This window comes from Leptinotarsa decemlineata, unplaced genomic scaffold (assembly GCF_025532065.1).
Source record: "Leptinotarsa decemlineata unplaced genomic scaffold, Ldec_3_MD MMD2_tig00026328_RagTag_RagTag, whole genome shotgun sequence".
In the NCBI taxonomy this organism is placed as follows: domain Eukaryota; kingdom Metazoa; phylum Arthropoda; class Insecta; order Coleoptera; family Chrysomelidae; genus Leptinotarsa; species Leptinotarsa decemlineata.
In genome coordinates, this window is record NW_027412688.1 from 28,362,290 (window position 1) to 28,375,691 (window position 13,402).

Consider the following 13,402-nt stretch of genomic DNA (forward strand, 5'->3'; position numbering starts at 1 on the left):
ACTTCGATAAATGTTCCAGCGCCTTCGATTGCCAAATAAAAGCGCCATCCACTTGCCCATCGACACATCGGAGCGATATTCCTAGACGTTTCCAAGCCGTTTGACAGAGTTTGGCATGACGGACTATGAGCAATTTTGGCTACTCGATGCAAATGGTAAGATTAATCGAATCTTTTTTAGCTGACAGGCGATGCCGCTGAAGAGTAGGACAAGAACTCTCAGCCATGCGATTACTGGAAGCAGGGGCCCCACAAGGTGCAGTCCTTTCGCCGTACCTCTTCTCGGTATACACGGCAGACGTGCCCAAGCCAGAGAACAACTTTAACAAACTGGCACTCTACGCGGACGACACAGCTCTGCTGGCGAGATCAACAAGCGTGCGTGCAATCCGCCGTAAACACTACAAGATATTATACCGAAGACACCGTATAGAAGTAACCACAAGCAAGTTCACTCTCCGCCATATTTGGGTCAAGATTCCCCACCTCGAATTTTATGCGCGGCTGAACTACCGCGCAACCGACTGAATCTGAGGTGTTTACCAAGCGAGCCAATTTGAGGTATAGAATATTATTACAGAGTGAGTCGTTGTAAGTGGTGGTTTTGTATTTGTGAAAAAATTGTGTCTAGTTTCAAAATGAGCAAGTCTCGAGCTGTGGGTTGCTGTAATTTGCAGGGTCGGTATTCACTTTTTTTGTTTTCCAATTGACGAAAAGAGGTATGTTTTTCTATTATTTGTATGTAAGATTGAAGTAATGAACATATAACGAAAATCATAAAATAAATTGTTATATACCATATATAGTGGAGTTATTAATATGCAGACTTTTCATTATGAATTTAATTTGATGAAATTGAACTTTACGAATAGTATATGACTCCAGTTCCTATGGAATGCCGTTTTACTTTTTATTGTTACAAATATTCATTCCTCAATTTATTCAACTAACAATTTATTTGTTTGAATTTAATTGATTCATGCATTTGTTCGACACATTAAAAACGATTGTTTGCAAATTTTGTTCTATTTTAAATGACATTTGATTTAAAATGTTACAGGAATAAAATTATTATTTGAATGAAAAAGACTAATTAAATAACTTGAAGCTTTTATTGATTCCGAAGAAAAATATTGTTTCAGAGTATTGGAAAATGCAACGCCAATTTACTATATATTATGCTTTTACTTTCATTTGTATTTTTCAATTGACCAAGAACCTTACTATAAACACTAAATGTTTCTTGGGGCCAATAAAGATTATTGTTATTTATATTTATATATTCTCTAGATGCATGCAGTGGAAGAAATTCGTGGAGTTTGTTGGTGATGTTCCTCCGGAAAAATGTCACAAAATCTTCACTTTGATGAGAAATTCGGTAGCTACAGCAATGAAAACCTATGCCAGTTTCAATCAGATTCCATCAGCAGCAATAGGAACGGCTACATTCATTGAAAAAATGGATAAAGTGTTTGATATTTTAAATTCAAATAGATTTGACGCTGTGAAATATTTCAATAAACCGTTTTTTGGAACATCAAAACAAATTGATTTTCTGAAAGAAATGAACATATTTTTCAGCAAATTAACTGTAATATAAAAAAAAAGACTGGACAAATGAGATTCATTGAGGGGTGGCAGATAACAGTTTCGGCATTTCTGCAACTTGTATGGAAAATTATTTTGGTCAACTTAGAAATACTTGTGGAAATGACAGAAACCCAACAACTCTTTAAATTACAAGATCTTTCAAAAACACATTTACTCTTCAGTATTTCACACAGGCAGAAGGAACTAACTGTCTAGAAGATATTAGTGAGATTCTATATAGTAATACAGATGCAGACATAAATAGAATGACGATTCTTGTGAAAGTTCCAAAAATCCCTATAAACCTTCGAGAGTAGACACAAATGATTATAGAACTCTAGCTATTCCAGAAGGCAACAGCTTGGGCTATGTTTGTGGATATCTTTTGAGACAATGTTCAAGAAAACATTCATGAAACAAATCTGTTTAAAATCTCTGTTTAAAATCTGTTTTTCCGTTAATCAGCTGTCGCCCCCATACGAACGTCAACTCTCAGAAGTTGAGAAACTTGTGCGAGCTAAGGACTAACGAGGTCTTACCTTTTAACGTGTGATTCCTAACACGGTAAATGTATATAGTACTTTCAAGGCATATAGTAATATAGAAACCAAACAGTTTTGAAGTTTACATATACCTCCAGATTCATTTTTACAATGTATCATTCATCTAGGGACGGAATTTATTAATTATTTCAACAATTTATGTGCCACTGATTGCATAGGCAACCAGCTCAAAACAATGTTTTCAAAAATCAACATTTCTCACCCTTGTGATCATTTTCCTTTGGATTATTTATTTTCTCTTTTTACAAGGGTAAGAATTTATTATACTTTGAAATTTGCCAATAGAAATTTGAAAACAAATGTAAAAAAAAACAACTCATCATTCTGAAAAACCTTTAGAATAGATTAGCATAAGTTTTTGACCTAAAATGTAAAATCTTACTATATGAAATATACGTTTATTTCACCACCTTGTCTTATTAATTATCAATTCCTAAACAGTTTACAATCAAATGAGACATTTATTGGGAGTTCGTCGTAGCAATGATGAAGTGAGATCATGCTCACATATTTTTTGATCGAACCTCGTGCAGTGGTGCACAATAGCTCTCAGTCTACACCCTCCTGCCCCGCCACATGCCAGCAAAAAATAAAATCTCGACCCGAAACATCAAAGAGGCCGACGAGAGTAAATTTACTTCTGTTTACTTATATACGCTGCCGAAGAGATATATATTCCGGGACTTGAATCTGAACATACATTACGTAGAAGCGTATATGAGAGCACACGCAGATAACGTGTTCGACAGAATCTGATTGCACGCCAATCCAGCACTACGTGACCTACACGAAGCACTAAGTAGGGATGACCCCAGATTCCGAAAAAGAGACAAACATAGAACAACGAAGCAGAATCAGAGAACAACCTCGAGAGTCGCCATCAGGCGGTTTCAGTAAGTATACAAATTTTTAACCGGATTTCAAAATCACTTCTTTTTCAAATTCACTTGGAAACACTTGCTCGCGATACAAAGACACTCGTCTCCGGTTAGTTTTTGGGGACCCCATATATTACATTTCCTTAAAGTAGAGTTAGATTTAATAAAATAGTAGATTAGAAAGTAAAAGCACCTAAAGGCTGGCTTTCGACCGGTAGGTCAGATGTTAATCTTGCTGAAGGGCTCATCAGTAGGTAGGTTGAGATCCCCACTCTTGGTGTATGGAAGGGGTGGGATGTTCTGCACACAGTAACCGTGTGGGGAATAATTCATCTCAGGGCACTTAACCCGGGAGATGATGTATTCTTAATGTTTTGTATTATTTGCTGGAAGAATGATATTGAAGATGGACAGTTCTCATATTACTACCCTGTATATCACTTATGCATTCAACTTACCAAACGATACGTCGTCGTTTCGGTAGGATTCGTTGTTGATTCATTCGGTTTCTTCGTCGTTGTTGAACAATTGACTTCATCTCTGCCATTTGCGCATTGCTGGATACCATCACAAATCATAGTTTTATGAACGCATTGATTGCTAATATTTTGATAAGGTCCGCAAGAAAACTGCCCCTCAGAACAAGTTTCATTCCAGCAATCTGCTTCATCGGAATAATCACCACAGTCATTTTGCTGGTCGCATTTAGCTGATAATGATACATAGCGTCCATTTTTACAAGGAAACTCGTTAACTGAAAAATAATACTTAAATGTTATAAGCAAACATATCTTTCTTACAGAATTTTCAACACTAGAAAACATCAGTTCAAGGATGTTCTCTGAATTTTTGTTTCAGGAGGTAGAAAAACACTTTTTAGTTTTTTACTGCAAAAGAAAAGACGTAAACCGGCTCAGTAGGGACCACTTTGCCTCCGTTATTACACAAAGAGATTTTCTTAGCTTCTGGACTTCTGATTTCTGGTAACATATAATAAAATTTGAAGACCTTGATTTATTCATGAATCCGACCATTCCTTCCTCAAATCAGGTTGCCTGAAGATGGCTGACGTTGAAGGCTGATAGTTTCATCGTCGTCTGCCTATGTGCTTCCAATAGTCTCGTCTACGTCATTTGAGTATTTAGGTTTCTGACATAAGGTGCAGATGTCACCAGTGCAGATAAGAGATGCCACTATTTATCTTCAGCATGTCTAATATATACGGTTTCAGCAAATTCGACATTAATATTAATAAAATAAGTAAAAAATGTGTTAAATTGTTTTCTTAAAAAAAAAGATGTTAGTGATGTATTTGATGTACTAAAAACTGAAAATAATTCCTAGGGAGCAGTCATCATACCCCTCCCCTCAACAGTTTACGGTATTGATCAGATAACCTGAGTAAATACGTAAATGTTTTATCTGATCAATACCGTAGATTGATGAAGAGAGTTGTGTGATGACTGCTACCTAGGACCTTCCAAATTATTTTTTAGTTCATTATCTACATCATTGTTTTGACCCACAATTGTTTTGTCGTGAGTATGAATGCTCAATGCACACAAGAATTACAATAACTCTTCTGAAAAGGTAGGATAAGAAAAATAACTGTTGAGATGTACTGTAGACAAGGCAAGATTTAATTCTAACTGTACTCTTACAAGGTTTGAATCGTAATGAATGATTTTTTCACCAATGCAATGTTCCACATCGATAGAGAAGGGGTCAGATTGGTCATTGGAGGGATATACACAAAGGTTTGGATAAAACATAGGTAGGAGACATCATAATAATTCCCTAGATAAGGGATACAAGGAATAATTAAGGAATTAAAAATGTACGGGTTGCTTGAGGAAAGATATTTGGGAATAATGAATTTTATGAGCATAAGTGGATACGAAATACCCATAAATTTGAGACCAACTGGAAAACCCCGATTATGAGTAATGAAAAATTAAATAACTCAAACAAGATTAGTTAACAATACATAAATATAAATAATTCCATAAAACAATCTGTTTTGTTGTACAAATTTTAGAGCTGGCAAATCTAGGCTGAATACTAAAAAATTAAGATTCACTTGAAAAACATAATAATTTCGATAGTGAGATTTTGAAACCGAACAATCATTTTTATCTTTTTTTTCAATAAAACTGTTTGACATAAATTATTCTTTTTACTTATTTTATTTTCAAGTTTTTAGTTCTGTTACTCAATTCTTCTCATTCTGTTTAGTTCATTTAGAGCGTCAATATCACAAAGTAATATGTAATCCGCCCTTTCGTAGCTGCGGCCATCTTGAATTTGCATCTTTTTCAAATAGCACTACTAAACTTTATAGTCAAGCCATGTCATTTTACATCCATATTGAGGTAGTTGTGAAAACATAATCCGCCATTTTGTAGCTGCGGCCAACTTTGATTTACAATTATACAGAATTTATTAAATTGTATTGGCACAAAAAACTAAATATGTGTACCAAATATCAGATCAATCTGTCAACAAGAAAGGGGTCAAATTTCAATAACCGTTTATGTGGCATTTTTGTTTTGTGTTATCAAGTAAAAAATACTTCCCTCTTTCAACATTAAAATTGATAGTTGTGAATCTTCTTGTGTTTGAGTGCATGTTGTATGGGGCATACGGTGTCTCTTAAGGGACTTGATATTAGATTGTTTTATTATAGTTGAGGTCGACGGATCTTGTTTTATATATTTCTACCATTCGGTATTCCCTCCACAAAAATTTTTTGAATAAGTAATACAGAAAATTCCAGACCAAGAATGATCTGGAAAGCACTTGAATGTTCTGGACTGTTTTATAACTTTCTAGAGGGCAAAATTTCTAGCCCTTATATCTTCAAAAGCACTTCACGAGAAAAAGATTTAGGGTAATTCCGGGGGAGACGGCCGTACGGGAGAGATGGCCAATAGAAAAAAGTTCAAGTAAAAATTAATAGATGCCACTAGTCATCGTTTAGTTCGGTTCGCATCGGCACGGGTAACAACTGTGAGTGTTTTTTTGTTGGAAAAATAATGAAACGGTGAGTAATTTGACATTGTTTTTTTATTATGCATACGAGTTAAGTACTGGGGTTAAGATATTGAGTGATTACAAAAAGATTTTGAAAGTTATATCCGTTTTCGTGCTTTCCCAGTGAATTAATAAACTTCTACAGTGTTCTAATCTCAAAATTACCCACTAACTTGAGAAATGGCTTTGATTACCTAATGTGGCCATCTCACCCGGACAATTAGGAGACATGGCCATAGTATTTACGGGAGAGATAGCCATGAAATTTTATGTCATAATTTTGATTCATTTTCAATCTTCAATTTTCTACAGATGCCGAACCAATACGTACGGAACGTGGCTGCTGGTCGAGGTGAATGGAGCAAAGAAGATTTAAAAAATGCTATGGAAGAACTACAAAATTGAGGGATGACGATTTATAGGGCCTCTTTCATCTACAAAATACCAAGAAAAATACTTTAAAGAAGTGTGAATAACAGCACTAAAGGACCTATGGGACCGTCATTTACCTTCGGTACAGATAATGAAGAAATACTGAGCAAGCATATAAAAGACATGCAGTCAAGAGGCTTTCTTTTGACAAATGATTTGAGAATAATTGCATTCAAGTTTGCTGAGCAATTAAACATAGATTCTGTAAAACATCTGAAAAGGCGGGCTATGATTGGGTGAAAATGTTTCCGAAAAGAAATTCCGATATTTCTTTGAGGAAATCAGAAGGGGTGTTATACGCTATAAGTCAATGGATGATTAAATCAGATGTAAACGCCTATTTTGAAATGCTCGAGAAAACTCTCAGTGATAATGACCTAATAAATAAACCTGTCCATATTTACAACATGGACGAGTCCGGGTTGCAGTTAAATAATCGACCAGATCATGTTTTGGCTGAAAAAGGTTCGCAGACTGTAGCTATGTCAACCTCTACAGAAAAAGGAGAGCCCATAACGGTAATTGGTTGTTGTAATGCTGAGGGTAATTTTATTCCTCCGGCGTGCATTATGAAAGGACAACGAAAGAAAAGAATTCGAAGATGAACTGCCTCCAGGTTCAGTAGTTTATATGTCACAAAAATCCGTCTATATAACCTCCGATATAATTACGGAATAGATGAAGTCGCATTTCTTGCCTCGAAAACCAGATGGCAAAGTGCTCCTTTTGCTGGACGGTCATTCTACACACTGTAATTGAGTTGAAATGCTGGATTTTGCCAGTGATAATGACATCATCTTACTCTCAATGCCGTCACACACATCCCATTACCTTCAGCCGCTGGGTGTTGCTGTTTTCAAGTCTCTCAAAGCTTACTTTTATGAATACTGCAGATTATGGATGAAACAGCACCCTGGACGTCGTCTTACAAAACAACAAATTGGCTTCTTATTATACTAAGCCTGGGGAAAATCAGCGACAAGTGGAAATGCAATATCAGGATTTAGGACAGCAGGAGTTTTCCCTCTAAATCCAGAAGCTATTCTGGAGTACGCCTTTAGTGAGAACATTGACCAACCCGTTGAAAGAAATATCGGACATGCAGCGCAGGCCCAATCAATTTCAGATCCTGGCCCAAGTACATCTATTCAGACGTTGGATCAACCAACACCAACAAGAATAGTTAACGAAGTGTCTCCACTGTCTGTGAAACTACACGAAGTTCGCAAATGAGCGAAACAAGTAAGCATTCTTTTGACATCTGAAGAGCATATTGAAAAATGAAAGAAAGTGAAAAAGAATATAGGGAACAAATTTAAAAAAAACCAAAAATAATAAAAACAAACACTAAGACTGACAAACCTGAGGAAAAAAAGACTATTAAGAATCGAAAGGTGATTCGTAGGTTGTCTGATAGCAGCTGCGAAGAAATTTTCATCGTTTTCAATGATACTTCTGAAAGTGAAACTGAAGACAGAGAGAAAGATAACTGCAGAGGTTGTGGTGATGATTATTATAATACACAACTGATAGAAGATTGGCCATCTCTCTCCAACTGCTATGGCTATTACTTCCGGACATCCTGGGAGAGATGGCCAGTCCTAATTTTTTTATAAGTTTAAAATTACGTTATTGCATTTGTAAAAGTGATTTATCACGAGCGAGAGTGAATTTGGATGAAATAAAAAAAAAATCATTCTTGAAAAAATGTTATTGGAAATAAGTAACAGGTTACTTCACATTTGAAGGACTGTTTTTTTTTTTTTCGTTGGTATACCTACTAAAAGCATCAGCTAGAAATGCATAGTGAAATTTAAACGAAAGCTTGTCTTGAAATCATTTTATTCAGTTTCAAAATTAATGTACATTATGATTGAATTGAGAATATATATTTATCGAGGCGCTACTTATAAAATATTGAAATAAATATTTCATTTTTGATAGTGTCTGCAAATTTTCGACTTATTCAAAATTTATAAGTATTACAAAATCTGCGAGATATGGGATCCATGAAATGAAGTAAAAAGTGAAACTCTCTGGCATTTGAGAGAACACTTGTTTGTCTTATTGTATGTATTGTCAACCAATATTCTATTTGTCTTTTTTATTCTATTGCAGAGTATATCGATATAATTTTTTTAATGTTGTATTGATGAATCGTCACCATACGTCTACCGTTGATTTTATTTTAATATTTCAAAGTTTGCCTAGCCTTCTATAGATTACCTATCTATTCTTTATTGAATCCATTCCGATTATTTTGTAGATTATTACGTATAAAGCAATTCTGAATATATCAAAAATATGCAAAATGTTAGATGGTACACTGATTTCATCGTGAAATATTATTCGTACAATCCATGAAACTTATCGTACCACCTTACCAATTTGTTTTTTCGGCACTTTAGTTGTACTTGTAGTTGCAGTACAATTAACTTCGTCGCTACCATCCCTGCAGTCTTTTTCGCCATCACAAACCCAACCTTCATAAATACAATGATAGTGAGGATGCCCACAAGGAAATTCAAATGCAGAACATCTATGAACCTCGCAACCCATCTCGTCAGAATTGTCAGGACAGTCCTTCTCCATATCACATTTCCAACGTAACGGTATACAGGTACCACTTGTGCAATGGAATTGATCAGCTGGAATAAAAAAATACTTCGAATTCACAAAAAGCAGCTAATGTAAATACATTATAATCAATTTGAATTGAAGGGGTTATATTTTTAGGAGTGATTAATTTTTTGATACAAAAAAAGGAAGGAAATAATCAATTTGAAAATAAGTAACTCTATACATGGATGTGTAGATCATGCAAAGAAGTAACTTTCAGACACAAACTGGAAGAAGAAGCTCTCCTGAAAGTTACTTGTTTGCATGATCTACACATCCATGTATAGAGTTACTTATTTTCAAATTGATTACTTTCTTCCTTTCTTTGGAAGATTCCCACATTTTATTTTTTTTTGTATCAAGATGGAGTAGTAGAAAGCCAAAAACTTTCTTTTCCATTAAAATCAAGTTCTTCTACAGTGATAAATACACAATTAGTACAAAACATGAAGTAACTTGGTGAAATGTTCTTCCTGAATAGTGAAAATCACACAAAATTGTGTCGAAACATGTCTATACAAAGTGCGAATGATAAGAAACCTCAATACCAGACTTTTTTCATATCTGAGCTAAAGACTCTGATTAGGATTTGTCTTTATCCAGAAAAATGTGCTCATGGACATGAAATGAACAGAAAACAAAAACTCCGCCAAAATTAACCAAGACGATCATCATACGCCACCTTCTGGTACAAATACAAATGGAAAATGGCTGGATTGAAATACTTCATAAAAAAACTCATACACAAATGCTAAACACGAAATAATGGTTGAAGAAATGAAGCAACAAAAAGTAAATGTAAACACGAAATGATTGCTGAAAAAAATAAAGCAACAAAAAGTAAATGGAAATTTCCTCACAAAAAAACAACCGCATAAAATCGGTTGAAATCTGTCAAAATTTGTTTCTCCGTTAATCATCCTCTCTACGAAAAACAACCCTCAGAAGTCGAAACTTGTGCGAGCTAAGGAATAACGAGATCTAAACTTTCAGCGAAGCCTAAAAATAATATGAATATTCACAGTGGAAAATCTTCCTATAAATTTTATTGAAAATGCAGAAATGATTATGGTTCGAAAGGTTCAAATGGAGTCGTTGATTTCTGAATTTCTACAATGAGCCATGTACACTTATTTACAGTGAGAAAATATTCCGGGTAATATATAAATTAGACTTCTTCCACATCGTTCTGGAAACATATAATGAGAGAGAGCTATAGTAGCTATACCGAATGAACAGATTTCAAAAAGACCGGCCTTCGTGCGATACGCACGAATTGCCTAACATTCAAAATTTGATGTGGAGAAATCCGCATCTAGCACGGAACATTTATTACACTGGCGACAGCTAAGTGGGATTTTACAAGGATTTCTTGGTTTAGAAATCTAATTCTACTGTTCAGACTTTTTTGTACGTTCTTACAATATCCATGTCATATTATTAACCTACCTTTACACGCCTCAGGACCTCTAGATTCACAATTTTTTTCATCAGACTCATCAAAGCAATCATTATCACCATCACATAGCCATGTGTCCCAAATACACCTTGTATTATCACAAAAAAATTGATCGGCCGTGCAATTATTGTAACTTGGACATCCAACTTCATCTGATCCATCAGAACAATCTTCGTAAAAGTCACACCTTAAATGAATAATTTGTTGGATGAAATGAGTAAAATAGAATATCTTTTGTCTGAATAGGTGATTGCTTCAGACGATGAAAGCAAAATCAAATCAGAAACAAAACACTAAGGGAAATTCAATGAGATTTATTTAACTAATCTTCTTTCTTTTCTATCACTATGTAGTGTATCAGAAAAGATAGACGTTCCAACGAAGATATAACAGATATGTGATTGATCACAGTAGTGATCAACTATGTCCAAAACAACTTTCGAAAGTTGGAGGCTTTACCTTATCGCATGGTATGCAATCAAATGCATATCATGACTTCAAGTCAACAAGGGACTCAAAAGTAAGATATTCTGTGTTTGTTTTGCAAAAAAACCAAGCCAAGACACTACTACAGTGTTAGGCCCAGATGGGCCCACTTATAACTGTGGGCGATACAAAACTAACGTGCTGTATTCCGCACTGCTCAGGAACGTCTCTTTGTCCTGTGAAATTTACACTCTATCGGAACTGGACTCGGACCATAATCCAGTCATCTGAGTCTGGTACGAAGGCCTTCTTCACAAGTTACTAGAGGTCGGTCTGCTCCAGTGAATCTGTTTTTTTCTGAAGGACAGAACCTTTCAGGTCAAAATAGAGGACTCCCTGTCTGATAGCAGGAAAATTCTCGCTGGAGTGCCCCAGGAGGCCGTGCCCTCTCCCACGTTGTATTCCTTGTACAACAGCGACCTTCCCATCGTAGCGTCAATAATAACTCCGTTTTCAAAATATTTCATAAATGATATTTTTCTTAAATGAAGCACCCTATATTTCATCATGCATTTTGATTCGTAATAATATTCCCAACAACAAAGCTCATATCACCTTCCTTTCGAAAGTTGAAAATGAGCGACTTTTGTGGAAATATTTATTTATTTCTTTAGTACAAAAAATTTCATTGTTTTAGCGAATAAAGAGCTATAAAATATCGAGTAAATATTCAAAAACACCGCCTTCTTGTTGAACACATGCCTGACAGTCTCATCTTCCTGTTCACATATTCTGCATAGAGGTGTGTCCACTAGCCCCATATTATGGAGGTGTTTCCTTAGTCGACAGTGTCCAGTCAGAAATCCTACTGTTAAGCGTAAATTTTTCCTGGTCATCGCCAGATATTTTTTCAGCGCCCAAGGTGATCCTGGTAAGATTGCATCCATTGATTCCATTCCATCTCTTTAAAAATTGAGCATGGGTGTAACATTTGGCTAGTTCCACAATTGTCGAAATCATCAGGCTGTAGGTTCCAATGGGTCCTAAAATTCTTAGTCCAGCCGCTTCCTTGGTTTAAGAGTCGGCAATGCGATTTTCTTTACTCCTGTCGTGCCCTTTAAGCCACTTCAGGATAATTTTATTATCTACCGAGGCTTTGGCTAAATCCTGGTGACACTCTAGTACTAGCCCTGAGGTTATACGTTGTCTGTTCAAGGTTAATAGGGCTTGTCTGCTATCATTAAAGATTGTTATGTTTTGGCCAGAAATTCCTTTCCTGGTTATTTCTTTTGTGGCGATTGAGATACCAGCCAGTTCTGTTTGGACAACGCTGATATTTTTTCCCATTCCGCACTTAATCCTTAGGCTTAGTGATCTGGAGTACACTCCACATCCTGAGCCTTCTTTGGTTTTTGAGCCGTCTGTGTATATGAGTATTGCGTTTGTAGCATCTGACTCTCTGTTCTGTTTCATTCGTATTTTGTAGGGTTTATTAAACACAAACCTGGGTTCAATTGCATTACTGGTTGCCTGCAGCGGAGATTGCGCAGTAAGGGCTTCACGCCATAGGCTCAATTGACCCATTTCTACTACAAGGTTTATACCAACCGTGCGCAATCGTACCTTGGCCATTAACGCAACCTCCTTAACGTACAGGTCCAGAGGGGTCAGACCCGTAATTAATTCCATTGACGCGGTTGGTGTTGTTCTCATGGCTCTTGTGATGTATAAAAAAGCCAATCGCTGTATTTGATATAATTTTTGGATGGCCGTTGCTTGTAGCACTTTCTATCCCCATGCAATGGCTGCCTACGTTAACATAGTTCTTTATTGCAGTGTAGATCCAGGTGACCATACGGGGTGAAAGAGTCCATGCACGTCCCACTGTCCTCCGACATTGTTCATAAGCTACATATGCTTATGTAGGTGAGAGTTCCATGTTAGTTCCCGTCGAGGATAGTACTAAGGTATTTCATCTCTTCCGAGAAGTTTAGTTTGCTTTTGAAGATTTCGGGAGGTTTTAAGCCCGATAAATTTCTTTTCCTGGTGAAAAGGACCATCTCAGTCTTCTTGGGATTGATTGACAGTGAGTGTTCCTTACACCATGTTTCTATCAATTTGAGCCCATCCTGCGCTCTATTGCACAGTGTGTTCACAAATTCGCCGGTCTGCTATGTCATCTGCATATGCAATTGTGTAGAATCCATTTTTGTTGAGGTGATTTATCAGGGTATCCAGAACTATGTTCCAGAGAAGGGGTGATAAGACCCCTCCCTGTGGACATCCCGTCATGACCAGTCCTTTCATTGTGATGTCTTGAGCATCTTGAGTATCCATTCTCCAACTACCAGGGGTATATTCCTGGAGTGTAGTTGCTGGGTAATTAATTGTTGGAAAGGTTGT

At 36.2% G+C, this 13,402-nt stretch overlaps 1 protein-coding gene across 1 annotated transcript in view; it reads right to left on the bottom strand.

Annotated features, from left to right (window-relative positions):
* Positions 1 to 13,402, bottom strand: part of LOC111514650 (uncharacterized) — a 102,484-nt gene that overhangs the window by 8,351 nt on the left and 80,731 nt on the right. Inside the window, exons 20-22 of the mRNA XM_074182706.1 lie at positions 10,564 to 10,760; positions 8,880 to 9,143; positions 3,489 to 3,784 (exon numbers count right to left, since the gene is read on the bottom strand). Of these exons, the coding sequence (XP_074038807.1) occupies positions 3,489 to 3,784; positions 8,880 to 9,143; positions 10,564 to 10,760 (757 nt within the window). The remainder of the gene's footprint in view (positions 1 to 3,488; positions 3,785 to 8,879; positions 9,144 to 10,563; positions 10,761 to 13,402) is intronic.